The sequence below is a fragment of the Takifugu rubripes genome, chromosome 1 (assembly GCF_901000725.2).
Source record: "Takifugu rubripes chromosome 1, fTakRub1.2, whole genome shotgun sequence".
In the NCBI taxonomy this organism is placed as follows: Eukaryota; Metazoa; Chordata; class Actinopteri; order Tetraodontiformes; family Tetraodontidae; genus Takifugu; species Takifugu rubripes.
This window is the reverse complement of record NC_042285.1, coordinates 932,471-960,446: the sequence shown is the minus strand read 5'-3', so window position 1 is coordinate 960,446 and position 27,976 is coordinate 932,471. Positions and strand designations below refer to the sequence as shown.

The 27,976-nt window shown below is 52.1% G+C and overlaps 1 protein-coding gene across 3 annotated transcripts; it reads right to left on the bottom strand.

Moving 5' to 3' along the window:
- Nucleotides 1–823: 823 nt before the first annotated feature.
- LOC101068341 (glutamate receptor ionotropic, NMDA 2C-like) lies at nucleotides 824–26,248 on the bottom strand. Of its 3 annotated transcripts, none has more exons than XM_029849872.1 (17): nucleotides 25,553–26,248; nucleotides 25,335–25,447; nucleotides 21,248–21,608; nucleotides 20,921–21,019; nucleotides 15,641–15,706; nucleotides 15,344–15,532; nucleotides 14,913–15,253; nucleotides 14,479–14,593; nucleotides 12,141–12,352; nucleotides 9,748–9,916; nucleotides 9,027–9,180; nucleotides 8,480–8,605; nucleotides 7,399–7,628; nucleotides 5,868–6,028; nucleotides 5,254–5,441; nucleotides 4,353–4,585; nucleotides 1,959–3,500 (listed from the first exon to the last, which is right to left on the bottom strand). In XM_029849872.1, exons 3-17 carry the CDS (start codon nucleotides 21,590–21,592, stop codon nucleotides 1,959–1,961), a joined length of 4,170 nt encoding a protein of 1,389 aa, XP_029705732.1. In that variant the 5' UTR covers nucleotides 21,593–21,608; nucleotides 25,335–25,447; nucleotides 25,553–26,248. The 3 variants fall into 3 exon arrangements, with proteins under 3 accessions (XP_011617764.2, XP_029705732.1, XP_029705814.1); XM_029849954.1 differs by having other exon boundaries at nucleotides 2,802–2,942; nucleotides 3,047–3,500; nucleotides 25,335–26,248; XM_011619462.2 differs by having other exon boundaries at nucleotides 824–3,500; nucleotides 25,335–26,247.
- Nucleotides 26,249–27,976: the final 1,728 nt, after the last annotated feature.

Below are 27,976 nucleotides of genomic sequence, written 5' to 3'. Positions count from 1 at the left end.
GTTTAAAACAGTTGAGCTTGATCTCCTTTAATTCTTTGTTCCTCAAGTTCCTCAGACAGAAAACGTCAAGCAGGAAGCTCAATTTAACTTCAGCTGCTCTTTCATCCCGTTGGGCCATACGATCACAGCTACTGTCATGTGACCAGGTTTGGGAGATGAAAAGAAGTCCAGTTTCTTTCAGCTCCATACTTAAACTGTTGGATCTATAGCAGAGTGAAGGTTGGAATCAATATCACAGCCCAATGTGAGGCGAGGCTGCAGTGACAGAGCAAAAATAATTGAAAAATCAAAGGACTCACTCTGCGTTCTCCCCAACATCACTCATCTGGGATCCACAATGGACCCTTATCTCAACACGACAACAGCAGAGAAGGCTGGAGAGTAAACTGTTAACAAGCCACCGCGAATTAAAGTCATCTATCAATATCAGCGTTGGATGATTTGGTGATTTTTCCCTGGGAAAACACGACCTAAATGTGAAAGAGATCAGGATTAATAGAAGATCTGTAGCGGAGGTGTCACTGTTAGCCACCAAAGCGCTACGGACGCGCTCCTCCAGGAGGCAGCTGCAGATCCGGGACCTCCACATCCTCTCCTTCAGCTCAAGGATTGCCATTTTTAAAAAAAAGATATGTTTAATGCTGTATAAAATGTGCTTTTGTGTCAGAATTGTAGCATTATTTTGAATAAACTAGCCAACACTGAGGGTAAAGGCCAGGACACAGGACACATGCTACAAAACGAATGTATTCCTTCATCGTGATGCGTAGACTTTGTCAGAAAGTTGTAGAAAGCACAGACACACAGTAACGTTCATCAAAAAAAAAACTCTTTAATTGATCTAAGTGATTAATTACAGAGTGATGGAGCCACATAATATATTGTAGATATTAGCGTAGTTTTCAGTTAGCTCATTGAAATGAGACCATGTGACAGTTGGAGGGAGAAGATCTTTGATGGAGGAATATAAAAGAGTTGAAAAGAGAGTTATGAAAATCTTCATACTGGCCGAATGACTGATTACAGGTATAACAAATATTGCAGGTTTACAAAAGGAAAATATGTGCTTGAAGTGTGATTTTTCTTTAAAAAACCAAAGAGTGACTATAAATTCCTAACATATGTCGAATACATGAATGACTTTAACCAGCCTCAGATAACACACTTTTCTTCACATCAATATGTTATTAATATTCTCTTTTAAGAATCGATATAGTAAACTATTCTCCATCGATTTACTGTTGACGGTGAGGCCTTGTGTGTGATGCTGTGCTCTACTGTAGCCTCGCATGGAGACCAAGTGAAAGGTTTAAGACATCTAGTGTTGGTCAGTGCTTCTCCCAGTGCTTCGCTCACGTTCCGGAATGTGTTCATGTGGACAAAGTCTCTGCTTCCTCATCCTGGTTGCCGTTCAGAACATTTAAACCTTAAATTGACCCTACTTTCATTCACATATGTCTTAAAAAACTTTGTCCGTTCTGGGGAAACAGTTGCTCCTTCCTCAAAGTGTTTTGATGTTAATCTTTGCATGTTAATCACAGCTGTTTTGCTACAGAGGCTGCTTCTTTTTGGTGGCTGCACTGAAAATGAGGACCCCGAGAACAGATCAGCAGATACTCTACACGCAAGAGTGAATCCCAACCACCCACGAGAACATTTACACAGCACACACAAAGCAGGACAGCTCTGGGTCCAGTTCAACAAGGCGCCAACGAGATGGACTTTAGTCAAGTTCGGTGGACACTGAAGTATGAGAATCAGGGACAACACCTGCCAACCCTTCTCTCCTTGGCTTTCTTGAGGATCAATCTATTCCTGACCACACACATTAAACAAGTCACATCAAAAAATCCACAAATACTTGAGGTCATGACGTTCCTCTACTGATAAATCTAAGCACTACGCCTCCATTACAGTCTCATCTGTACCCAACGAATGACGTCTCTTTAAGCTCCTCATCAGACTTCTGATTCCAAACTGGACACGCGTCTCCAGGGGCTTCCCAGAGGCTGTCCGCCCACTCCCTGACCACCCTGGGCCTCTAATCCAGTCTGGGATCCCTGATACACCCCATAAGCCCCGTACACACTGTCTTGGTACAGAAGAGCCCGCTGACTTCCACACCTCCCACCACCGCAAGCCAGTAGCTGACACACTGGATTGGGGCTTGGCTGGCCGCTGGAGGCTTGGCTGTGGTGCTGCAGGTCTTGGGGCCCGTGATAAAAAGGTAGACCAGGGTATGAGTTCAAATAATGAGCGTACTGTCTGCTGAACAAACTGGTGGCCCTTCGTACCATCCCACGCCCCAGCCCGCTTCCATCCCTCACCGCTTCTCCGTACGTAGGGAGGTGAGTGGAGTTGGAGTAGCGCAGCCTCTGACCCTTGCGCCCATTGGGCCTCCTCTGGTCCTCCCTTATGTGGAGGTAGGCCTGGTTCCGTGGGAGGCACAGGTTGTTTCGAAGGTGGGATGGGTTGTAGGCCTTTGCTACTGTGGTTGGCGTAAGAATGCACGGGAAGAGGTCTGGCAAGGTGGACGGCGACTGGCTGGACAGGGAAGACTGGGATTCGTCAAGTTGCTGCGATTCTTCAGTGCCCCAAGTTGCTTTAAGGAAAGAGGGACGCCGCTGCCTGCGTCTCCCTCTCAGCATGAGGTCTTCCGGGGGCCAAGAGCTATAGTTCTCCACATGAGGACGCGCCACGTCACCTGGGTAAAGGCTGTCGAAACTGGGCGCCGAAATATTGTTGTTCTGGAGGTGGTTGGCTTTGAGCTCACTCAGACACATGGGACTGTCGTCACTTTTTCCCTGTTCCCTGTATTTTCGCCTCTCTACATCGTCATCGTACTGAAAGCTCTTGGACCGACGTATTCTGCGAGAAAAACCCACTTGGTTGGGATGATTTAATGCGGTGGAGACTGGGTGAGAGGCGTAGATGTCAGGGAGCTGCAGATCGTTACAAGGAATAAAAGATGAATGAGTATGGGTGTCAACGTAGAGTCTACCTGTGGTCTGGTAGTGACGCGGGTGTTGATGAGGAAGCGTCTCACCCACGGCCAGATGGGGAGTGCTGAGGCTGGACACCGGAAGTGGACGGTCATACAGGCATGACGAAGAGTGAGTCGGTAGTGTGTAACGTAGCGGCGTGGGCCTGCTCACACCTCTGTGCTGTTTCAGGGAGGTAACGGCTGCTAAAGGCGGGGTTAAGGAGCGCTGGGGAAACGAGCAGTGATTCTCGGTGATATAAGCAAATCCTCCCGGCACGGCTTCCATGGCCACTTGTGGGACGCGGATAGGCAGGCTCCCACCGTGGCGACTCAGGTGCTCTATAGTCTTGGTGGCATTGTCCAGAGACGTCTCGACGTTAGCCGTGGAAACCAGGTCCTTGGCAGTGCGGAGCATTTTTAACATGTTTGCTTGAGCATAGTTGGAGGTCAGATCGGGTTTGGCAAGACCAGATGAACGCCCAGGTTCCTCCACTCCACTGAAACAGCTGTAAATACCCTGAAAATAAAGCAAAAGAGACAAGGAGGGAATGAGGAGCGATCAAGAAAACATCATAAAAATACAAATGCGGAGTGCAATAACCCATTTAAATTGCTGCCAACATGCATCGTTTCCACCTTTAATGAAGGATTTTAGCTATCTAGGTCCCAGTTTTAGCTTGTAACTGTCCTACCTACCCTAAAAAGACTGAGTACAGGGGGGCCACGTGGGTAATAGGCAGTGAAACCAGCAGCATAAATGGCTTATTCATGTTTTACTAAATCAATAGCCTAGTAGCTAGACAGAGTTCAAACCCAAATTGGTTAAGTATTCCTAAAGGAGATACGAGACACTTCCAATAAAGTAAAAAACCCTTCCAGGAAAATTAAAAATAATATTTCATTAATATCTAATTTCATGACTGAGCCAAGATTTCATTACTCATTACACATTCTCCTGGGACTCAAGGGAGGTTAAGCTAAGGGGACCGCCCCGATAGAAGCACAAACGCACGTTTGCTCACAGCTGAATCTTTGCTTACAGTTGGCTGACAGATCCCAAAAGGGCCTAAAATTAATTTAGCCCCAGGGGCCACTCCGCAAAGATCTGTCATTTAGCCATCAAGCTGCTAAAAACCCAGATTCAAGCGTTGTCTGGTCCCTGGTCGGAGGGTCCGCTGGTATTCTACTGGATAAAAACTTCCCCCAAACAATGGCGTCATCAATGAGGGGATGATCGTAAATGACCATTTAGCAAATATCAATTTCTAGGCGCAATTTCAGGACTGCTATAAACAAAGACACAGTCTGAGGCGTCTACCAAGAACAACCAGTCCATCCACAAAGTGCTGCCTGATCAGGTGATTCTCACCCTGCTGATGGCCAACAGGAAGTCCAGTTTGTGGGACTTGTGAACCGAGTGTCGTAGCTTCCAGTACAGCAGGTGTTCCCAGGCAAAGACCAGCAGACTGAGGCCCATGGCCACTAACAGCATGTAGAAGACGCCCGCCATGTTGTCGATGTCCAGTTTGCTGCTCATCACTTCGTTTTTCTCGTTCTGGCAGATTCCTGACAGCCACACAGTCTCCAGGCGCTCGGTGTCACCTGGAAGGATGGCGGTTGGTGATTGGATGAGGGACAGCAACATGAAAAAAAGGTTTGGTGAAGCTGTTGTGAAGGACTGTGGAGGGTTTGTTCGAGGCTGCTGGTATCTCAAATCATGAAGTCCTTACCAGTAAAATAATGGCCTTTAAACTAGACCCCAAATGTGTGTCCCACAAGCTTCAGCCCTCATCTATATTGACCACACTTTCCGAATGCTTTTACAGTTTAAAATGCCTCCGTTTGTGACCATGATGGTATTAGCTCATCCCGAGCAGGTGGCCACCCCTTCATCTGCGCTCTCCTCCGTGGCCTCGCAGGAGAACCCTCCATTTTATTGGTCGGTTTCCGTGTGGTCACCACATACACACTTTTTATTAAACCGCCACGTGGAGCTCACAGTGTGTGTGTAGGTGTGTGCGCTAGGTGCCTTAAGTTCTCCACAGGGCCAACTGTCAAGGCAAGTGTGTGTATAAGTATGGCGTGTGTGAGTGTGTGATGGAGATAATGGTATTCGGACGACGCCACGCTGTTTGGCAGGATATTAACTCTTCCCTGTAAGCTCTCTTTCCTGCTGATACGGCACAGGCTGGACCGGACTAAAGCCAGCGGAGCTGCGATACAGGCAGGTACGAGTGTGTGAGGGTGAGGGAGCGCTGCTGGGTGCCCACCGTCCCCGAGGAACTGCAGCAGCGCCAGGTCAATAGGTCGTTTCCAGCGGGAACTCTTGGGCAGCGCGATGCCGTATCCCGTGGTGGCAAAGACTTTCCCACTGCCGATGGTGACCAGCTTGCACCCCTCGTCCTTCCCAGCCATGTAATTGAGAACAGCAGCATCGTAGATGAAGGCGTCCAGCTTCCTGCGACATCATCAAATAACACACTAATAAAAATATCACGGTCATCGTGGATATGGCATTAAAAAAAAGGCAAAACGAAACCTTTTTAAACGTGCATTTCTGACTGTGGTTGTGATCTCGTCCCAAAGATCTTTGGGACGAGATCACAATAACAATACAGTCAAGACAGCGGTAAATAAAAGGGTTTGGGCTCATTCTCTCTGCCGCCTGGATGTCTGACAGCACGTTTTAAATACAGACTAAGCTGCGGCAGAGTTGAAGTGTTTCATCTAAAAATACACCCATCACATCAGCCTCATTTACAAATAGTTGCTACAAAGAGTGTCAACTCCCCTCTGTATCACAGGTTCTCGCACCAACAGCACGCGTTAAATATATCCTCCCACGGAAGCCTGCAGTGTAGTTAAGATAGCAGCGCCACTGTACCCGGTTTTCAGGCTTTCTAGAGCTTCTTCCACCCCCTTCTGGTTGTACTTTATCATGTGTGTGTGCATGTCGATGTAGTTGCTGCGGATGTTCCTCTCCGTGCTCCCGTTTGGGACGGTCCCGAAGCGGAATGGAGGATAATGCTCATGTGGTTTCTGGAACTGTGGGGAGACACAGGTGGACACAGAGTAAACATCAGCAGAGAGAAACAGAAGAGGGGACGAGTTTCATTCAGGAAAGGCGTCTTTTCCTGTCCTGGTTTTGGAACACAAGCTAAACGATGGCGAGCGCACCAAGATTGGCCTTTATTGTAGCCTTGCTCATCACTTCCCACCACATGTTGGAAGGATTAGAAGCCCACAAAGGTAGTGAAGAGGAAGAGGGACCTCAGGAATTCGCCAGCTAAATCTGATGAAGTGTTCGTTTGATGGCTGCACACAGATGTTCTGACTGTAGTCCAGTCGGCTCCCGATCGAAGCTGACATTTCAACAGCTGATGAATTAATGCATCATGAAGAAGAAATACATCTTTTAGGGCTCAATTAGACTGTAAAGATTTATTCATCTTGGTTGCAGCAGTGACCTTTCGGGCTGAGCACAAACGAATGGGCCAATCAAAGTGTAAGCGTGTGAGTGGGCGTGTGACGGCGCGCTGATATAATCACTCCAGCTGCGCCGCTGCCGTTAGTTTAACTTCTAGTATCTCCAGATGTTTGAGCAGCAACAGTGAACGCAAATGCTCCTGTAGCCTGGTGCGGAGAGCCCGCTCAGGTGGCCTTATGTTCACCTGAGTGGAACCATGTCTGCAGCGCTCGGTGTCTCCGCAGGAAGTCGGGAGAACAGAACAGGCGAGACTGAATAACACTTCTAAACCTCTGGTATACGGGCCCAGCCAGCCTTGGGCCTAAATCCGTCTAATCCGTATTGTGAAAGAGCTCCGAATGAAGGGGCTTCTGAGGATGTGCTGTGTGGGCTTCATTTATATTGCCTCCTTATGCTGGGGGACACAATACATCTGCATAAAGTTAATATAGTCAGTTAATTCAAGCTGAGATCACTGATGTGGTGCTGCTCAGCCCTGCCGGGCACTTGTTTTCTGTGAGGAATGAAAAGCCTTTGTGTAACGCTCCTCTGAGAACCTGCTTCCAGGTTCCAGGAGTGCAGCTCTTCTCTTTTTTCTTAATAGCTTGACATTTAGCGGGCTTGTAACTCTGGGTCGAGAGACAGAGACGGCGCGGAGGTGGGGGGCTATCGATAAAGAGACTGGAACACTGACAGGACAAGCAGGGACTCAGACAACATCTGTATCGACAGACGGCAGTAATTGATTACTCGCTCATACCACCGAGGTCCCCGCTGATGAAGACAATGAGAGCAAAGTTCTTTCCAGAAGACTCAGAGGATCAATTTATCTCATGGGCTGCGTTAACCTGTGGCGACCTTTTGGGATGAATTTAAGGTGGACTGAAGAGAAAAGGTCAGAAATAATGGAACTACAGGCACTCGACGGGGGCCGGTTTCAGTTCTCTACCTTCTTATCGGAGAGTCCCGACACCGTGTCGATGTATTGCTCTTGGATCATGAAGGCGGCCAGGTTGGCGGTGTACGAGGCCAAGAAGATGACAGCGAAGAAGGCCCAGACCAGGACCATGATCTTACTGGTCGTTCCCTTAGGGTTTTCCACCGGCACCGAGTTGTTGAAGACAATGCCCCACAGCAGCCACACCGACTTTCCGATGGTGAACCGTGGACCGCCAGGAGCTGCGGAAGTCAGAGGTCAGTCAGAGCCTGGAAGAACCTTTAGCAGTATTCAGCTTGGCTTCCACGCTCGTTCATAAGCAGCATAAACGTAACCTCAAGATTAGCATCTCGTCCTCGCCGTGAGTGATGCGTTAGCACGCTTTAACTTCACACACCAGCAGGCCTGATTGCAGTCGTCATGCGTCGGATCCCGCAGATCCTGAGAGGCTCCGAATCTGATTGAATCTACTTAGAGCCTTTTACGCAAACATCAGGATGTCGCGGGAGCACGTTCAGGTCGCGCTCTGGGGCCCTTCCGCTCTCTGACGCGGAAAGGCGAAACGAAGTGCTGAGCAGAAAATATCGCGAAGCGTCAAAGAGGCGCTGGTTCTGTTGGACCTTCGGATTAGCCTCCGCGGCTCTCGGTGCCTCACTGCTTCCATCGCTCATGTGCAGCAGCCGAGGGCGACCCACCATCAATCACTCTTCCATTAGCGCCCGGCCCGATGCTAATTAAAACAGGAAAATGACCTTTCGGACCTGGAGATGAGGCACGCTCCGCCGGTGCTGGGTCCGTGCATCGATTAGACCCCCCTCGCCAAAACTCGGAAGGTGTGGCTGGATTTCGGAACGCGCACTCGAGGTTACTGGGAGTGCTTTCAAAGATTACCACCTTTCATGCTTCGAGGCTTCCGGCTCTTCCGTCCGGCTTCCCTTGTTAGGCAAATCCAAACACCTGCACTTGTTCTTTTTCAGGTTCCAGCAACAGCGAAAGAAGGCGAATGTTTAATCCCAGCAGCGCGTGAAGGGAATCGTTTTGCTTTCACCTCAATTCCGTCAGTAAAACTGGAAACAAGAGCCTCACGACTCACATTTGGCGCTGACCAGACTGCGGTTGTAGCCGACCGGACTGAAGTATTCGAACACAAAAACCGTGACCGCCACCACCGTCAGGCACATGACGAACATCATGACCCAAACCGCCGGGCTGTAGGGCTCTGGAGGAGAGGAGGAACAAGGAAAAAGGATCAAAGTCACGCTTTCCCCCTCCTCTGTGAGGGTCAGGGCTGATGAGAAAATTATGAGAAAGACCAGCCACAGTGAGGTTTTGTGCTGAATTCTGTTGTTTGGGGTTCAGAAAAAGGATTTAGGTGTGTGTGTGTGTGTGTGTGTGTGTGTGTGTGTGTGTGTGTGTGTGTGCGGCACGTAAGGGGATTTAGTTGTAGGCTACAGTTATCGACGGGATAAAAGCTTAATGGGAAGTTTCCTGAAGCGTCTGCGAAGGCAGAACTTGTCTAAGTAGGCCATCCTGGCAGAGAGTGGGGAGGCAGAAATGTGACACTTTCTGTACGTTTCCAGCAGAAAGGAAGTTATGACCGTTTCAATCAGGGCCGATGTGAAAGAAGCAGTTTTTCCTACCGAGAAAGGCTGATGGAGACACTGTCCCGTTGCTCCGGGCGACCATAACGCTGATGCCTGTCTCCACGAATGGAACGGAGAAGTCGATGATTTCCGAACGCTCCTCGTTGATAGTGAGAGACCCGATGGCCATGTCGGCGCGTCTGTAGAGCACCTGAGGAGAGACGAACAGCCAGGTTTGGATGCGAACGTTACATCACAGGAAAACCTTCTTTCGGCGCCCCAAAGGACGGGCCGCCCAGCTCGCCGCTGAAAAGAGAGCAAATTCTGAAATTCATGAGCAATCTTTTCTAAACCAGGAAGCCGCGGCAAACAAAAACACTCCGCGATGTGAGTCTAAAAATGGCTGTCTGCTGAGATATGAAAAATAAGAGCGAGACGCTTATCCAAGCTCGCTCCTCTCATAACTTTGCAGTGTTTTCATAACAGGCAAACAGACCCGGAGCGGAGCGCCCGCGGGCAGAGGGGCTCCAGCGAGCAGGCTCTCCGAAGGAGCACCTGCTCGTGCAGATGCGCTCGATGAGCCACTACAAGAGCGGCGGACGCTAAGCTCAGCCTACGTGCACGGCCTCACGCCGGGCCAAGAGTAGAAGCTGCCTGATTAGAGGTCAGACTTAATTTACTGAGGGTTTATAGTCCTTCACACACCTCAATCCTTCTGTTTTTGTAGCTTATGTGAAGCGTTTTGGATATTTAAGCTAGCCGTTTTGGGTTTACCCACCTCGCCTATCATGCCATTCCAAGTTCCACGGACCAGCTTGCCGTGTTTCCCGTTGGAGACCAGGTAGAGGTCGTAGGAGAACTTGATGTTGCGGGACAGCTTCTTCAGGATGTCTATGCAGAAGCCCTTACAGCAGAGTTTGGTGTAGGCCTCAGGGTGGCTGAACATGCTGAGAGATGAAGGAGAAATCAGCAGCAAATACAGCTTTGTTTTCAACATCTCCCGATCAAAAGCCACTTTGGGGCATCGGGGCGGACAAAGGTTGGTTCATTAGCTACATTCAATGTCTTCTTAGACTTTCCAAGAGGAGAGTGGCCAAAAGTTGCAAAGACAAACACACATAGGGCAGCACGACAGAGTCTGCGGTGGATATTTAACCGTCTGTGATGGTCTCTAAACAAAGTCCATTAAGGTGTGTCGCGTTTGAGTGTGGCCTCGCTACTTAATGGGGCGTAGAAGAAGAGACCAGAAGGACAGGAAACGATGAAAATTATTGGATGAAAAATAATAACCAGCCACTCAAAGGAAGGGAGGACAAATCAAGTTAAAGTCCCGACTGTAGCATCAATCCAGCTCCCAGGGTGAACGTCTGGCACCTACAAATCATCATCATCTCAGCGTACGAGCGACCGAGGTGGCGCCCGAGCAGGGACGCCGAAGCATTAATAGCTATTTAACATTCCGCTTGTTTCTGCGAAGTGCAGGAGCTCTGCTGCAGCATCCGGCCACCTGTCATCAATCAGCCAAAGAACGCGCTCAAACGTGCCTAAAATACCTCCAAGCGCGCTCGTGCACTCCCCCCTGGGACTCTGCGGCGCTCGGGCCGAAGTGCGATTGTCACCAACTGGTGAGCGGAGCTCAGATTTCAAGTGAAGGTTCTTCTGTTTACTTCACACGTTCTGGGTTTGACCTCAACAAGGCGTCTTGGAGCCGTATATCAGGGTCGTCCACGTCTCCTGTGACCGTCTGTCCCGGATAAAAGTCACACGTTCAGCTTGGGAACGGCGCTGTGGATCACATGACCCACTTAAAATGACCGCCACTTCCTGGTAAACAAAAAACCAACAAGGTGCTTGGAGCAGGAGAGGCCTTGCAAAGCTCCCACCAGTTGACACCATTTTGGACAGGAAATCTCTTCATTAGCTGCAGTTTTTAGCTGTTTGTCAGTTGCTGAGCGAATCTCTCATCTGATTCCGCCCTTTGCTGTTCTACACCGCATTTCCGAAGACATCTCCTGCGCGGAATTGGGGCAGAGAGGTAGGATTCTGGCAAACAAAGCCATCATCTGTCCAATGAAAGGAGTTTTAATGAGCAGGACAAACACTTTTAATCACTCCAAACATCTGTTGGGCCGCTGCGACCACACGGCCGGTTCCACTGATTTATATAGCAGCAGCCTTCTTACCCACTTTCTTTTCCTGTTCCTGTTTGTTGGGCGCCGTCCAAATGGGACGCGCTGGCCGGGGCCGGGGGGGGGGGGGGTGGAGGTACCGTGGAAAACCACATTTCCATGCTGTGACAGATGTGTCCGTGTCAGACAAATAAATCTTCACTGGTGATCAGAGTGCTGTCTGCAACACATCTCTGCATATAATTAATATGCCAGTCATGGTCACGTGACCACCAGAGGGTCAGCGTGTGGTGCCGTCAGAGCTCCTACCTGCACGGCCGCCCACCTGATGTGCAGTCAAACACACGCCGTGACCACCGCGCTGCGTGCACGTTGGGTACACTTTCACGCCTGGCTGAGCGCCCCGGGGCAGGTAGGCGGCGTGGCGGAGCGAATGCATCGCAGATAATCAGGAACAGGGAGGGAAAATCCTCCAAGGATGGAGCGAGGAACAAGGAAACCCCCGCAGTCTGAAGTCTGGGGGGGAGGCGGCAGAACGTTCAGCAAACATGAGCGTCAAGGCCTCGAAACGGACGAACACGTGGGTGCAGCCAGGAGCAGCGAGCCTCAAAGGTTAACCGTCTGCTGACACGTTAGCTGCCCAGCAATGCTGGAATAAATCACGTTTAGCCTCTTCTCCTGTGACCCCCCCTGTCTCTGTGGAGGAACAGCAAGGCGGACGCCATCAATGTTGGCTCCTCCCTCTTCTCCCCTTCCTCGCCTTACTTCAACCACCAGCGCCCCTGCTAGCGTCAGGTAGCCCGCGGCTAACGGACAGACGCAGGCTTGAGCTGAGCTGCTCGACCTGTGTTTGCCCGCTTTTAAAAGGGTCAGATTCTCGATGCATTTGTGGCTGTTTCCACATCTATCAGGACTAAACTGGGGCAGATGGGGGGGGGGGGGGCTTCTCTGGGAGGCTACCATTCAAAATCTCCTCGCAGCTCTGACACATTTTCCTGTGGCATTTCATTGATGCTCTGCTCAGAAATGTCGGCGTCGGTACCTCTCGGTGTTATTGGCCTGCCGCCTGCACGGCACCGTGTTGCGGACGCACGTGCCCGTCCCCGGGTCCACGTTCTCCACCATGACGAAGGGATGTTCCTCCAGCGTGGCCACAGTCAGGTGACGATCATCGGACACTTTGTCCAGGAAGCTGCCGTATCGAGGCCAGACAGGGTAGCGCACCTGAAGGATGCCTCGGGCATACGTACCCACCTGGAAAATAAAGACAGTCACGCTCTGTCTCACCGCCTCTGTCCACGGGGGGGGAAGGGGGGGGGGGGCTTTCAAAGTTGTTTATCTAAAAAAACAACATTATCTGACCAGGAGGAAGAGAATCAGAAGATTAATTCATTAATACCCCCTGAAGAATCCTTTAAAGTCTCCGAGCGAGACAACAAAGCAAGAAAACAAAGAAAAAGCGTCCCATTAATAATCCACCCATTAATAATCCACCCATTAATAATCCATCCAATAATAATCCATCCCAGCGTGTGTTGCTATCGATCTGGGCTCTCTTCAAAGTGCTGGTGGTTGAGAACAAAGTGAAACGTCGTTGTCCACAAATGGGGGACGATCGCGAGTTTAAGAATCTGGTACCTTTATGGGTTTCGGCCTGCTGTAAAACAGACTGGAGGACAGGCAGGAGGACAGGCAGGAGGACAGACAGGAGGACAGGCAGGAGGACAGACAGGAGGACAGACTGGAGGACAGGCAGGAGGACAGACTGGAGGACAGACAGGAGGACAGACTGGAGGACAGGCAGGAGGACAGACTGGAGGACAGACTGGAGGACAGGCACGAGGACAGACTGGAGGACAGGCAAGAGGACAGACTGGAGGACAGGCAGGAGGACAGGCAGGAGGACAGACTGGAGGACAGGCAGGAGGACAGACTGGAGGACAGGCAAGAGGACAGACTGGAGGACAGGCAAGAGGACAGACTGGAGGACAGGCAGGAGGACAGACTGGAGGACAGGCAGGAGGACAGACTGGAGGACAGACTGTAGGACAGGCAGGAGGACAGACTGGAGGACAGGCAAGAGGACAGGCAAGAGGACAGACTGGAGGACAGACTGGAGGACAGGCAGGAGGACAGACAGGAGGACAGGCAGGAGGACAGACTGGAGGACAGACTGTAGGACAGGCAGGAGGACAGGCAGGAGGACAGGCTCCTGGTTCGTGCATCCAACAACTCTCAAGTGGAGGTGAATCTTTTCTCCCGTTTGAGATCCTAAATGGACACGTTTCAGGACACGTTTCAGGACACGTTTCAGGACTCTTGTCCAGTTTGAAGGAATATTTGCAGCAATTAATCTAATTAATCAAATCATCAAATGTAACAACCGGTCCTCTTTCTCTTTCGCTTAGCAAGAAAAAAATCAGCTTTATGAGGTCCGCGTTTTTGGACCCAAGCTGGACGTGGACCTGGTCTCTCTGGACCTTCTCAGACAGCAGGACGGGACACAGGAAAGGAAGAACCAGTAGTGGGAGACTGGTCTGCTGATGGTGTGGTTCTGATCCGGCTGATGGGGTCCACCTGAGGGCCCCTGGGCTGGGGGCAGCGGCTGGGAGGACCTTGCTGCTCAGAGCCATCAGGGCAGCCCGACGATCCTGCCAGAACTGTTTGGAGCATCGATTAGAAGTGGACTGGATGTTTGTGGGTCAGAACCACCGTTCTCACCGGGCCGGTTCCGTGTTTCACGGATCAACAGAAGAGAATGAGGCGTCTAAACACCGTCCAGCACCCGTCCACATAAAAAGACATCAACACGACTTGAGCACGATGACACGTTCGCGTCCCCCCCCCCCCCACACACACACACACACACACCAGCATGGAGGTGACATTGATAAAGTGGGTTGGTCTTTCCAGAGGAGAAATAAATGAGTTCAACTGTAGCTGTGAGATTACATTTGGGTCCTTCTGTTTAGGTCTTTTTTCAACACACCCTCGGGCCTGGAAAAGAGCGCACGTGCACGTGCACGCGCGTGTGAGAGAGAGATGAGATGCGGCGTGGTGACAATGCAATGGGAGAAGGATGCGGAGACGATATTATTGATTGAAATTACACTCAAACTTGTAGCTTTAAATGTCACCGATTGTCGGTGTCGGGCGGGTTTGGCCTTTTTTAACCTGCCGGTGTTTCCAGACAGAACCTCATAAACCCGATAAGTCCCGGACGGGGCGTTGATGTTGAGCGGATCGCGTCTTTTAAGGGGAACGATTTGGCAAAATGCAAAGAGCTTTAAATATCAAGGTCAAAGGCGCCTTCAATGGAAGCCGTTTTTCTTCCTTTGCTAAATTAACCCACGATATTCGCGTGCCATCGGCGCCGCTACCTTGTCCCAGATCCTCTCCCGGTCCAGGGCGATGATGACCATGGAGGGGTTGGAGAGGAAGCCTTGGCTGTTGAAGGACAGGTCTTTCCTCTCCCAGGTCACGTTCAGCATGTGCCTACACACCAGAGAAACACTCAGAGCTGTAAAAACAGGAGTTGTGTGTCGTGTTGGGATCTGCATATTTATGTAGGGAAACGGGGCCAGTGCTCGCCTCATAATTACCCCCGGCTCTCTAAAAGCCCGGCTAGAGCTGACTTGAAAGGGTGGAAGTGGTGCATGAGGGAGGCAGCTAATTGGTGGTGCAAGACAGAGCTCCTGATTCAATGATTCCATTGTCTGTTAATGCAGACGCATCCATAATCAAGGTAAATAAAGCGCCCGGTTCTGGGGTTCTGCCGGCGTAACCGTGCACCTGAACAGAACCTGTGTCCCACCTGAACAGAGTGTTGTTGTCCGAGTGTGTGGCCGGTTTGCTGCAGTCGCCGTGGCCCTCAGGGATAAACCCGTACTGCCTCTTGAAGCCATCGGCGCCATTGGCCACGATGGCGACGCCCTCCCTCACCCTCTGGCGTAAGCTCTTCCTCCACTGGTCGCTGATCACGCCAATCACCCCAACAGGGAAGCTGTCGGGCGGGGGGCTGTTGGGGTTGCCCACGGCCAGGCTGGGGATGATCCAGATGTAGCCCGGCCCCACCAGGCCCACCTCGGCCGCCTGGCGGAACAAGAACTGCGCCTCATCGTAGGAACAGTAGGCCAGCAGGACCTGAGCGTCCAACTGCAGCAGGGAAAGAGACGATATTTTAGCCTCAGACGACTCCCTGGAATGTCTGAGTGATCCGGAGTCAAAGGGAAGAGCAGCCGGTACCTGCTGCAGCACGCGCTTGGTCTTGGCTTCGCTGGCCCCGACAGACATTTCCAGAGACAGGACGTCCTGTACATTCCACAGGAAATATGAGGTATCTGTGTAGGTCTGAACTATGTCCACGAAGGTGTCGTAGCCGGGCAGCAAGCTAGTGATGACTGCAAACTCCGCCCAGTCGTATTCCTCCATGATCTGAAGGGGCACAAGCGTCATAGTGTCAAAATGAACCCGCTGCTGGTGTCAAACATGGAATTTTATGTTTTCCTGAACATCTGGGTTGAGCTGAAATGCACTGTGTACCTTGAACATGCTGAGAACCTGCTGCTCCAGAGAGGCTCCCATCTGCAGGAAGGACGACCCCTCAGCCTGGAAGGTAAAGAACGAAGCTGCACTTCAGAGCTCGCCGCATCAATGACCTGCAGCCGGACTTGTGCCGGTCCCGTTTGATGCTCCGCACTAAACTAATGTCCCCCGAGCTGATTGTTTTTGAGCGACGGGTAAAAGAGTTCACGCGCGAGACGCTAACCATGAATATTAATGTTGCAGTTTGCTCCTTTTATTGAGCCCCGCGTTTAATGATGCGAGCTTTGATCATCCATATTTATCATCCCGTCTAAAGGGTGTCGCAGCCCGGGTCCAGCGGTGCATCAGTGTTAGCATTCATTAGCATAACATCATCCCCGCCCTGAACTGACACATGAGAGGCAAATTTGAACCCGTGTCCATGGACAGGACTCTGAGGAGCCTCTGAGGACCGAAGCAAAGGGCAGAAATGTGATCCTGAAGAGTGTTTCAAGCACTGAGCGTTTAAAGGACGAGTCGGAATGTGACAAATGTGGGAACGCTTGATATTTTTAGTCCCACATACAAACAAGGGCGTGAACCCACTCATATAAAACCCCACAGGTCTGTCTGCCGCCCAGCTGAGACCGCCGTAGCGTCGTCGGATAAATGGAGATCCTGAGATAGGCAGGATGTCTGCGTCTGCTCCGGGGGGGGGGGGGGGGTCTGTGGAACCTGCACCTCTAAGTGATACAACCCAAGAAACGCAACAACAACGCGCTGCTTAATGGTCACACCTGGATTCCACCTGAATCCAAGTGCCATCCTGCTACAATATGGACTTATTTTTATATAAACAAGTCTGGTTTCTCCCGGCTTAGGTGGGAGATCTCTGAGCTGCGAGGAAATGGCTAATTAGTGCTTTAATGTCACGAAAGCACGTCTGGTTCCAACGCCGTTTGTGTTATTCTGAGTTTGAGGAGGACTCCGGCTTCACAAGTGTCTGTGAAACCAGCAGAGACGCTGCTGAAATGGGGCGAGAGAGGCTGGAAATGACAAACTGTGACAACAGGCGTGCGATGGGCTGCACAGGGAGAGGAGCGGCTGTTAAACTGTCATGTGCCACGTGGGACCGGCACTCACGGCTCCTCCGTGCGCTGTCTCGCCGGCGATGCTCTCCTTTCCTTCCCGTTGATCTCCAGTCTGCATCACAGCTCAGAGGCTCTGCAAACCCCCTCGGAGGGCAGAGCAGCTGAGGAACACCGGCGAGAGTCTCCTCCATTCAGCTTTTCCCAGGTTTTGTCCGCGCTAAGCTCACTCGACAGTCACCTCCCGAGGCTGAAGCTCCAGCGGACCACTGACTGGGCTCCAGACCAGAACAGCGACCAAAATAGCAGGAGACAAACATGTCTGGCTGTCACCGAGTGCATCAAAGAATGCCCCGGGATTGACGGCCCTGCTTAGCTACAGTGCCCTGCATTTATCAGGAATGACAGAGGCATGCTGAGGTGTTTCATCCTGAATCAGAGTCATTAAAATCCAATTAGCCGCCGGAGCTTCCGAGCAAATCCATTTAAACTGGATACACAGAAGTAAATGTGCTGAAAGATGTCAATCTTTGCGCCGTGGAATCAAGCAAGCGTGGCAACAAAATGATCCTCTCCGCGCACAGCACCAGGAGCAGGAGCCCCCCCCCCCACCACTTCCTCCCCCAGCCGCCACCCTTTATCCCACGCCACCCCTCCACGCCACCCCGGCAGCGCGCCTGTCACATGCAGACGTAATTAGCGTCCCCTCTTCAGAAGCGTATGGAAATGTGACAAGAAGACGGTGGACACGGTGGCTGCTCACACACTCCTCTGCTCCCGGGGGGGGGGGGGATTCCACGCTGTACCCCTTCATGCTCGCCGTGGGTTAAACAGAGACATCGGCGCCATCAGAGATATCTACACGCGGCGTCCTTGAGATGCTTCCGGAGGAAACTTCCTCTCCTGGAGACGAGAGCTGGCACCTCCTCACTACTAAAGCTCGGCACTGGGGGGACATTTTATACAGAACCAGAACCAACAATAGTTCAGCTTGACAGCCAAACGAGAACCATCTCGAGCTGCACACGAACACGTGACCGAATAGCGAAGCTAAAAATAACGGCGCGGCAGAGGTTGACGTCTCCTCCGATATTCCTGCCCTTCCGGTGTTCTGGCAACTCGCATTACTTAAACTCCACTGCTGGTGTCAGGAGGCATCTCCACACCTGACAGCACTCAGGTGTTCCTCACTCAGAACGCTTCCCAGACGCAGACGCACTCCGCGATCAAACATTCCGGACCAAGCGTCACCTGTGTCTTTGGAGGCGTGTCCAGCGCCAAACATCCCGATCGGATCAGCGTCCTCGTTGGTGAGCACCGAACGAAGGAGCGTTAAAGTCTCCTTCATCGGTCCCGGGCCCAAACGGGCCCAAACCACAGAAACCTGCCAGCAGTTCCAAAGCCTGGACCCGCCACCATCTCCAGCGTCTCCTGGCCAGGTTATTATGGGATGTAGGCTGGTTGTTGCAGGTGACCAGTGTAAAGTTTGCCATTCTTGTCAGGCCTTATGACATGGACAGCTACCAGCTCTCTGCAGTTAATCCTCTTTCTGTGGAAGCGTTCACCAATGTTCTGTGACCTGATTCTGTTCCCAGATGTTCTAAAATGATTAATTTACCATCACAGAACCTCCCTCTTGTTTCCAGTCCCCCGCATATAAAAACACTCCCACTAATAATTGATCAGTTTGGACAGTCGGCGTCTGGTTTGACTGACGACCCAACAGAACTTACTGGCACATCCACGCCTGTTCATTCCCAGCGATCCTGACCCGTTTATAGGCTTTCTGGACCATCGGGCCGAGACCCGGCCGGAAGTCGGGACGGAGGAGGAGAAACGGGTCAACGCTGGAAAAAGAACCTTCATCCTGACGCATGATTTGCTCCTTGATGACTGTGGTGACCAGAAGGAGGCGAGCAAACAGTAATGCTGAGTGAGCAGACGTGGGACCTTTGAGCGGTAACGAACGTTTCAGGCAGCGGCGGACGCCGGCGGCGAGTCTTCCGCTGGGTTCTGCCAGTCGGGGACTCGACCTCACGACACCGAGTCTGAACTGGAACCACAGAACGTTCCTGCTTCTTAATGAACTTTTGTGTTTCTGTCTGCAGACGCTTCCGTGCTGCTCCCACAGCTCAACATCTGGAGGCAGCACCCTCTGATGAGCACCCAGCACACACACACACACACACACACACACACACACACCTTCTCCGTGCTTCTGTGTCCCTTCAGACCCTGTTGAACAGTATTTACTCCTTTTCTCAGCCGTTCTTCCAGCTCTCTCATTTCCTCCTCTTTGCTCACGCTTGATGTGTGCGACGCCTGACAAAAGCTACGCTTCCCCTCCGTCACTCTTTTCATCTTTGTCTCATTCTCTCCTTCCTTGTTTTTCTGTAGAGACCATAAATAGGCGGCTCAGGCGGCGGCTGTTCTTTTATAGACCCGCCATCAAAGACTGTCTTCATCATCAGGCTATTGATAATCAAGCACTATTGAGCCCTTTTATGATGTCTTTTTCCTTCCAATCCACCTGTCCCATTGTACAACACACCCCTGACAAGCTTTCTTCTTCCCTCCCCTCACACTATAAAAGAGTTTGGGACAGTAAAAGGCCAGTGGGGGGGGGGTGTTAATGGCATATTCATCCTCATCATGTTAGCAGTCTGTCACAACGACGGCGTCGGTCTGAAAGGCTGAACAACAACCTGCAGGATGACGCCCCCCAGTCAGGGAATCGGGTTTAGCATTCTTAAATTTGAGGGTAAAAAGTGGAGTTTCTTTCTATTAAATGAGAAGAAATTGGTTTGTTATCGCTCCCTTGATGTCAAATTGGCCCTAAACTTCCTCCATAATTCCCACCTGAAACTTTGGCCCAGATATTTTCTTCACAGAGAAGATGAGAACATCTTGAGCTGAGGTGGTCGCCGGGCGACGGAGAGAGCAGACAGCCGAAAGAGAAGGAAGTGTGAATGCTTCAGGTCTGGAGGGTGAATGGTAATCAGGGTGGGGGCCCAGGTCTCCTGGAGGGTGGAATTAGTGGTTTAATGGGGTCCTTGAGAGCTGAGAGGGTTGAAGAGAGCTGGTGGCTCTTCACAACTTTAATGGACTCTTCCAGCTCACAACAGGGCGAGATATCAAAAAGGTATTAAAATGCATCAGGGAGCAGAAGGAACGATGGGGGGGGTGAGGAGGAGAAAGACACGAGGAAAAGAGAGGGAAGAGGAGAAATCCGAGAAGGGAAAAGAAAGTGAGGAGACAAAAATGAAGGCTCTCAAGGCGTGAACGGAGACAGTGCAGCGGTGCCTTCGGGCGGCTGTCAGCCATCTTTCTACCGGCTCTGTCGTTTATTCACTCGCTCCGGCGTCGAAATACCGCGAATCAATGGCCCCCCCGCAGATTCCCCTCCTCTCCTTTAATAACCGTCTCTGACGCGACGTCGGCAGATGTTTTTGTATTAACAGGAAGCTGGTGAATTGGAGGCGCCGCGGCTCACGGGAGCCTGGGCCTCGCAGTGTAGGAGCGCGTCCACGTGTCTGCATGTGTGAGCGTGGCTGCTATAAATACGAGGTGTTGATGATGCTAGTTAAGCAATCAAAGGAGGGGAGGGAAGACGAGGCTGCACGCGGCAGGAAGTCGGGATGGAGCCGTTCTACGGCGGAGAAAAGGTGCAGATTAGGAATCCCGGCGTCATCAATCTTCTCTTCACAATCTAAGCGCGCTGTTCGCCGCCCATCCGTGAGACACGCGCAATCATAGCAGGAAGAACCTGCTGCGCGCGGAGGATTGATGGCTGCCCGGGGCCACGTTCCAAAACATTCCCAAACCAGGGATTAGAGGAGCCGCCGAGGGTCCGCGGCTGATAATTCACCCGTCTGTGGCGCTCGTATCCAAATATTTGCATGCGGAGTTTCTCCCCAAAGTTGGTTTCACCGCTCTGACCTACTTAAGTTGTTTTAAGCTGAATGACGCTGGCGTGCAGTTGTGACTAAGGAGGGTGTGAGCGCCGGGTGCTGCTGCCGACAGGCTTTACGTTCCAGGTTGTCATCTTTTCCTCCACCCGGCTTTCCTGCCTCCTTAATTGCTCAGACTACAGTTTGGGATAAATGTTGTGTCAACACCTCCAGGATATGAAATTCAGATTTCCTGTCACCCCGGTGGCTCCAGCTCCCCCGGCGGCGGCGAACTGGCCGGCTCATTAATTCGAGCGTACCTTGTATGGGATGACGATGGCAGAGCCGCCGCTGATTCCCACGATCGGCAGGGCCGTCTGAGTGGACAGGAAGTCCAGGATCTGTGCAACTTCCGCCACCTGAGGGAGAAACAGATCCCAGTCAGGTTGTGCCTGACCCGGCGATTTCGCGCCGTCTTTCTGGCCAACAGGGGGCAGTAACGTGCCGAGAAGGAACGAGAGAAGGAAGCTTCTCAGGCTCGGGACAGCGAGGTATCCCACAATGCATTTCACCAGTGACAGCAGCAGCAATGGTGGGAAGTTGGGTTCTGAACCGAGTCATTGTGATCCTTAGAAGAGGTTCTTTACCTGAGCACCAGCACCTGAGCCCACGTCGTCCTCAAACACCACGCCGTGCAGCTTCTCCGTTGCCATGGTGTCACACAGGTGTGTCAGGAGGTCACGGGGGTTGGTGTCATTCACCAGCACCGTCACCGGGCTGACCACCACCGGCAGGTCCACAAAGTTCTCCCCGCTGAGGCGACCCCGCACCTCGGTCTGGTAGCTGGAGCCGCTGAACACCACCGCCACGTTGATGGACGGGTGGAGGAGGAGCGGCCGGGCCGGCAGCGGGAGCGGGGAGGAGGTGAGGAGGAGGAGGAGGAAGAGGAGAGGCCACGGGGAGGGAGAAGGACGTCCCCTGGAAAATGCCATGGTGGCAGCCGAGTGCCTGCAGAGGGGAGAGGAGGATAAAGGGGGGGGAAGAGATGACAAACGTATGCTCACAGTAGGTGTGTGTGTGTGTGTGTGTGTGTGTGTGTGTGTGTGTGTGTGTGTGTGTCTGTGTGTGTGTCTGTGTGTGTAACTGAGTGCTGAATCAGATGTGAAGAGATGGAGAGGTGATTACAGTCAAGACACTGGGGGTTGGATTATTGCAGATTACACACACACACACACACACACACACACACACGCACACGCACACGCACACACACTGCACAACTATTGCAGCAATAATTGCTGTTAATCCTGACAAACACGTTTTCTTGGTTTGCATTCACATTGCCGGTTTTATCGGGACTAAAAGAAGGAATCGCTCCTCTGTCTGTTCCCCTCCAAGTTAATGGTGAACCTAGAAGTTCGCCCCCTGGTGGCCGTGTGCAGGAACCACAGCCGAAGTGTTTTCCTTTTGAGGGTAAATTAATATTTTTATGATGAGATCTGCAGGAGCCATTCTTTGACCCTGATTCCTCCTCCTCCTTCTCCTCACAGCAGTTGGTGAATTTATGGTGAATCTTTCTGCTCTGAGGCCGTCAGAGACGCCCGTCCAATTACCGCCAGCTTTGATTCAAAGAGGCTTCAAAGCAGCGCTGAACGAGGGGCAACAGTCGCTCCCTCTTCTCCGGCTCTTCCTGATCTATCAATCATTCGTTTTAATAAGGTGTGAAGCCTCCAGGCGATAAACAGCTGGATAGTGCACCACCACGTTAGGCTAACGTCAGCACTGTTTCCGTAGGGGAGTTTCTGGACATGTTCACCATGGTGTCATCGGCGTAGACACGTTAGCACCGTTTCCGTAGGGGAGTTCCTGGACATGTTCACCATGGTGTCATCGGCGTAGACACGTTAGCACCGTTTCCGTAGGGGAGTTTCTGGACATGTTCACCATGGTATCATCGGCGTAGACACGTTAGCACCGTTTCCGTAGGGGAGTTCCTGGACATGTTCACCATGGTGTCATCAGCGTAGACACGTTAGCACCGTTTCCGTAGGGGAGTTTCTGGACATGTTCACCATGGTGTCATCGGCGTAGACACGTTAGCACCGTTTCCGTAGGGGGGTTTCTGGACGTGTTCACCATGGTGTCATCGGCGTAGACACGTTAGCACCGTTTCCGTAGGGGAGTTCCTGGACGTGTTCACCATGGTGTCATCGGCGTAGACACGTTAGCACCGTTTCCGTAGGGGAGTTCCTGGACGTGTTCACCATGGTGTCATCGGCGTAGACACGTTAGCACCGTTTCCGTAGGGGAGTTTCTGGACGTGTTCACCATGGTGTCATCGGCGTAGACACGTTAGCACCGTTTCCGTAGGGGCGTTTCTGGACGTGTTCACCATGGTGTCATCGGCGTAGACACGTTAGCACCGTTTCCGTAGGGAAGTTTCTGGACGTGTTCACCATGGTGTCATCGGCGTAGACACGTTAGCACCGTTTCCGTAGGGGCGTTCCTGGACGTGTTCACCATGGTGTCATCGGCGTAGACACGTTAGCACCGTTTCCGTAGGGGGGTTTCTGGACGTGTTCACCATGGTGTCATCGGCGTAGACACTGTTGGGGGTCAGTAAAGGGACCCCAAGAACTTTAGATCCCTCCTGGAGTCGCTGCGGATGCATCACGCCATCTTTCCCCTTGTAAATCCTCAATTTGCTTGCTTTGACTTGCGACGCTGCTTTAGCTTTTCTCTGAGTCGCTACATTTCCAGACGTTTAATCGCCGCCCACCCGCAGCAGGTGAAGATTAAAGCAGATAAACCCCCGAAGCAACTCGACTCCAGAAGAGGGTTTCAAACCCCGGCGGAATAAAGAGGGGAGGAGACAGAGGTGGTTCGTTTTTGCAACATGGAGGTTCATTGAGGACTTTTGGAGGATGACACATCAGAAATTAGCATCTTCTGTGGGTTCAGAGGAAACGACGGGATTATTTATGGGAGGAGAACCTGTTGGACTAAATGACGTCTTCTCCTCAAGTGCCTCAAACCTCCGGGGGACGTCGGTCTTTAGCGACTTAGCTGCTAAGTGATGAAGAGCCTCCCCAGAGTCGCCAGGGGGTGGCAGGAAGTAGCAGATAGGATCCAGTTGAGGGGATGAGCATCATCACAGCAGAACATCCTCACGTCTCCCCTCAACCTCGTTTTGAAACTGATTTGATTGCATTAATAAGGGTTCTTGAATTAGCGGCCCAGCGGCGGCGGCGTTGAGCCTTCCTGTCATCACCGTGCTGCAGGGGAGCGCCGCTGACATCATCACGGTTATTAATCGACCTTTGACCCATTATCAACCGTTTCTTGTGGTTAGCTCACTTATTAGCATGCTTTTTTAGCATCAGCTGATCGGCCTGTGTCCTCGCACCTATAAAACCGGGAAAGTTTCTGCTGTCACAGGAAGTTGATGTTCGGAATCCGCCCGGATCCCCCTCAGCGCTCTCGCTCCCGTCGCCCCTGCGTTGTTCTCTCCGACTCCCGAGCGGGTCACTTTGTCTCCCAACGTTCACCAGCCGTTCACCAGTGGGATGAGTGGGGATAAACTGGGAGTTTTCCAAGAGTCGGAATACTCCACATTAAGCCACATTAAAATGCTCCCATTAATATTTATGTTCCGGCAGCTGCATCACAGAGCCTTAATGAGGAGAAGCGCTCCGTCAGACGGATCATCCTCCTTTTCCCTCCATCCTTCCTCCTAATCGGGGAATTTTGACGGGAAGTGTCCCGGCTGGTGTCCCGTGCACGCGTGGACCAGCATGTTGTGCTTAACCCCCGGACTTGTAATGAAGCCTTCGGCAACATATATTCATCATAATTAGGCTGCAAGGGCAACAGCGGAGCGCCGGGTTCCCGCTCGCCCTTTCAAACACTCGTCAGCTTTACAGGAAATCGTTGCAGCCAGGATGAGTGACGGGAAAGGAGCAATCCCAGATCAGCTCCCCCTCCTACCAATCAAAATTCCAATGACACCCAATCTGCCGCCACGTCTGCTTAAGAAACGGGAAGACAAGCTGACAAAGATACGCGTGAAAGAAGGATTCAATCTGAGGGAATTTCAGCAGGGAAAAATGATATTTCCCAGAGAAAAAACCAGCCGGCTCCTGTGCCATTGGAGCATTTCTCTGTCAATCCGGAATGTTGTCACGTATGATTCCAGGTCAGGAACCCTGGAGGCCTCACCGCTCACAGATTCCACCTCCGTCAATATTCACAAGCTCCGTTCCCCCAGAAATTCCCAAACACATAGAAACTACAGCGGGAAGATACGTTCTTATCATCCTGCAGGCTCGGAGATGCGGTCGGATCAAAGCCCGGAAAGCCTGAGAGGGGGGGGGCGGTCCCTGAAGTCCACCTACGGAACGTCCAGGTGGCAACGAGACACGAAGCTTCTGCATCTAATGGAGGAAAACGGGAGCTGTCCCAAACCAACAATCATCTCCGGAATACCCAAAGATCAACACTGTATCCGTGACAACTGGGATCCATACGTAGAGCGTGGATCACACACACACACACACACACACACACACACACACACACACACACACACACACACACACACACACTGTTCTCTCCAGGAAACTCTTCACTGCCCGACTCAGATCCCCTCTGAGCTGCTGTTGCCCCACATCTGTCCTGGGAAGAGGATGAACCCCTGACAGGGATCGGATTAAGGTGTGTGTGAGACGGGCTCACCTGCAAGTTCTGCCGTCATCCAAGTCCGTCGTTCCCCGGCTGCTCTCCTCCGAGCGTCCTGGTCGTTCTGGACTTTTCGCCTGGTCTCAGCCGCCTCGCTGCCCTCTAGGCACCTGTAGGAGTACGCGGGAACGCCGAGGGTCTGCTGGAATCAGCGTGTGTGTGTGCGTGTGTGTGTGTGCGTGTGTGTGTGTGTGTGTGTCTCAGGTATCTCTGACCAGGAGATGACGGGTCATGGAAATGGGAGAGGAGAAGTGGGGAGGGAGGATGCCAGCGTTGCCTGGGAATATGAAGGATTCCCTCTCCGGTTCTGGTCCGTCGGGCTGGTTGGGAGGAGGACGGGGAGTCCGAAAGAGCCGCCGCGGTGGAGAACGCCGCTAAGACTCCGTCTCCTCCTCTCCACCTCCTCCGTGTCCTGGCGTCTCTCCCAGCTCCCAGCAGAGGCAGCGCAGATCCAAGTGGGGGGGGTCAGGACATCATCCCGGCCGGGTCCGACCGGGTCCTGGTGCCGCTCAAAGTTTTGTCCTCGCCTCGGCTCCTCTCCGCATGTCCTCCTCTAGGAGCAGGAGGAGAGAGGAGGAGGAGAGGAGCAGATCCGGGTCTCCCACTCTCTCATCCAGATGTTGGCGGGGGTGTCGGGAACAGGAGCGCGGGGCAGCTGGCGGGTCCGCGGGGGTGGGTCGGGCCGGCGGAGCACTAGCAGGTCCTCATCCTGTTGCTCCGGATCGCTGTGCTCGCTCTCCTTCCTCCCTCTGGGCTCCTCCGCCGCTGCTGTCACTCCGATAATCCGGCTCCCCATTCCCGCGTTAGCTCCATCGTCCCTTCATCTCCTCTCCCTCGTCACAGGAGGCTGCGTGTGAGTCCCGGTGATGATGGTGCGAGGATCCAGCCTCCCTCTCCTCCCTCTCGCTCACTTCGGCGCCACCCCTCCCCCCCCCCCCTCCTCCCCCCCCTCCCTCCTCCTCTCACAGCCCACTTTTGCTCCTGTTTTCCTCGTCCACCTTCACCCCCCCCCCCCCCTTGTTCTCTATTCCGTCCCTTTAACACATTTTCACCAGTAATGAGGCATTCATGGTTTATTTGTTTACTTCAAACATTAACCAGCGGAAAAGGATAGAAATGATCAAAGGAAGTGGAACTTTTTTTTCCCCTTTAAATGTGTAAAGATGAGCCAGATGGCAGAACTCCAGCGATCGGATCTCCCAGTCCGGAGCGTCCAGGGTCCCGGTGACCACTGAGGAGCTTAAAGGTTTAGCTACGTTTGGCTAACGTGGCTAATGTGGTCACATGACCATTATAGCGATATGAAACCTTAGTAAGACAGTAAAATGCGGACATGATGCAGCCTAACTACCAACCGGGGGGGCTGAGGGACGGGGGGGCACTAGGGGGGGCTGAGGGACACGGGGGGGGGGGGGGCACTAGGGGGGACTGAGGGACGGGGGGGGCACTGGGGGGGCATCAGGACCTACAGTGGGTTGGTTGTGTTGGCAGAACCAGCTTTGCTCCACATAGACGTGTCATTATACTTATTATCACTTTTAATGTCATTATTATGTTCATTGGATTGATTGATTGATTGATTGATTGATTGATTGATTGATTGATTGATTGATTGATTGATTGATTGATTGATTGATTGGCTCAGGAGCCAACTGATGAATATTTAGTTCTGGTCTCTCTTTGATGATCACTTATATGCTAAGAAAGATGCTAACGCTAAACTCCCCGTTTACTGCGTTGAATTCTTCTTCTGTGGTTTTTTTCTTCAGCCGTCTCGAGCGCCTCAGTAATTGTTTGTCTCCGCTAACTCAAAGAACTGATCATATTTCTCCATCATTAATGTTGAAGATCAATAAAATATTAGCGATACTTTCGGCATCTGGCATTTATAAACTCGTCAACCTTCAGGTTTATTATGACCATCGTCTGGATCATCTTTGATCTGTAGCTGCAGACGCGTCACACGCACACACACACACACACACACACACACACACACACACACACATACACAGCTGTGCTCTTCTGCCTGCATCATGGATGGAAATCCACGATTTGGAGGCAATCGTCCGCCGGCAAACTGGTAAAAGGAGGAGGAGAAAGGAAGCACGTGGCGCTCAAGTCATGTTGACGGGAATGGTGTTGGCGTGCGTGAGGGCGAGCCGGTGCTGAGAGACGGATGCCGGGAGTGAGAGAGGGACGAACGTCCGATTGCTTCCCGCTTCTTCGCCTCTCTGTGGCACCAGCGATCTGGCCTGACTCCCGCGGGTGGACGCACGTTTAGTGGCCTTAACGAGCGGCGCGGCGACGCGGGGAAGCGTCCCCGATCAACTCTGCAGCGCGGTCAGGTGACAGGCCTTTTAACGAAGCGCTATAAATACAAACGGGTGCTAAAATAGAAGGTTTGAGGCGTAACCGTAGCGTGTAGCCGCTACGCTGAGCGAAGAGCAGCCGCGTCTGAGGGTCTTAGCAGCTGCTCACCAACCAGGAGGGAACATATGTTCTCCAACCATCAGATTAACGCTGGTTCACAAGCAGGGAACGGAATCGTGTTGGGTGGGAAAAGCTTCCGACAGACGCATAATTGCTGCTGCGCGCGGATTTATTCGGTCAGATCTGCTGTGACCTTGCGTGCAGGT

What these genes read in the sequence shown, in the direction of transcription:
- LOC101068341 (XM_029849872.1), bottom strand. Translation starts at nt 21,592, where the DNA reads ATGGCATTTTCCAGGGGACGTCCTTCTCCCTCCCCGTGGCCTCTCCTC. An exon ending in CCAAGCGCGTGCTGCAGCAG is followed by an intron (nt 15,254 to 15,343) that starts GTACCGGCTGCT and finishes TCCCTGCTGCAG; the next exon opens with TTGGACGCTCAGGTCCTGCT. An exon ending in GGAATGGCATGATAGGCGAG is followed by an intron (nt 9,181 to 9,747) that starts GTGGGTAAACCC and finishes GTCTCTCCTCAG; the next exon opens with GTGCTCTACAGACGCGCCGA.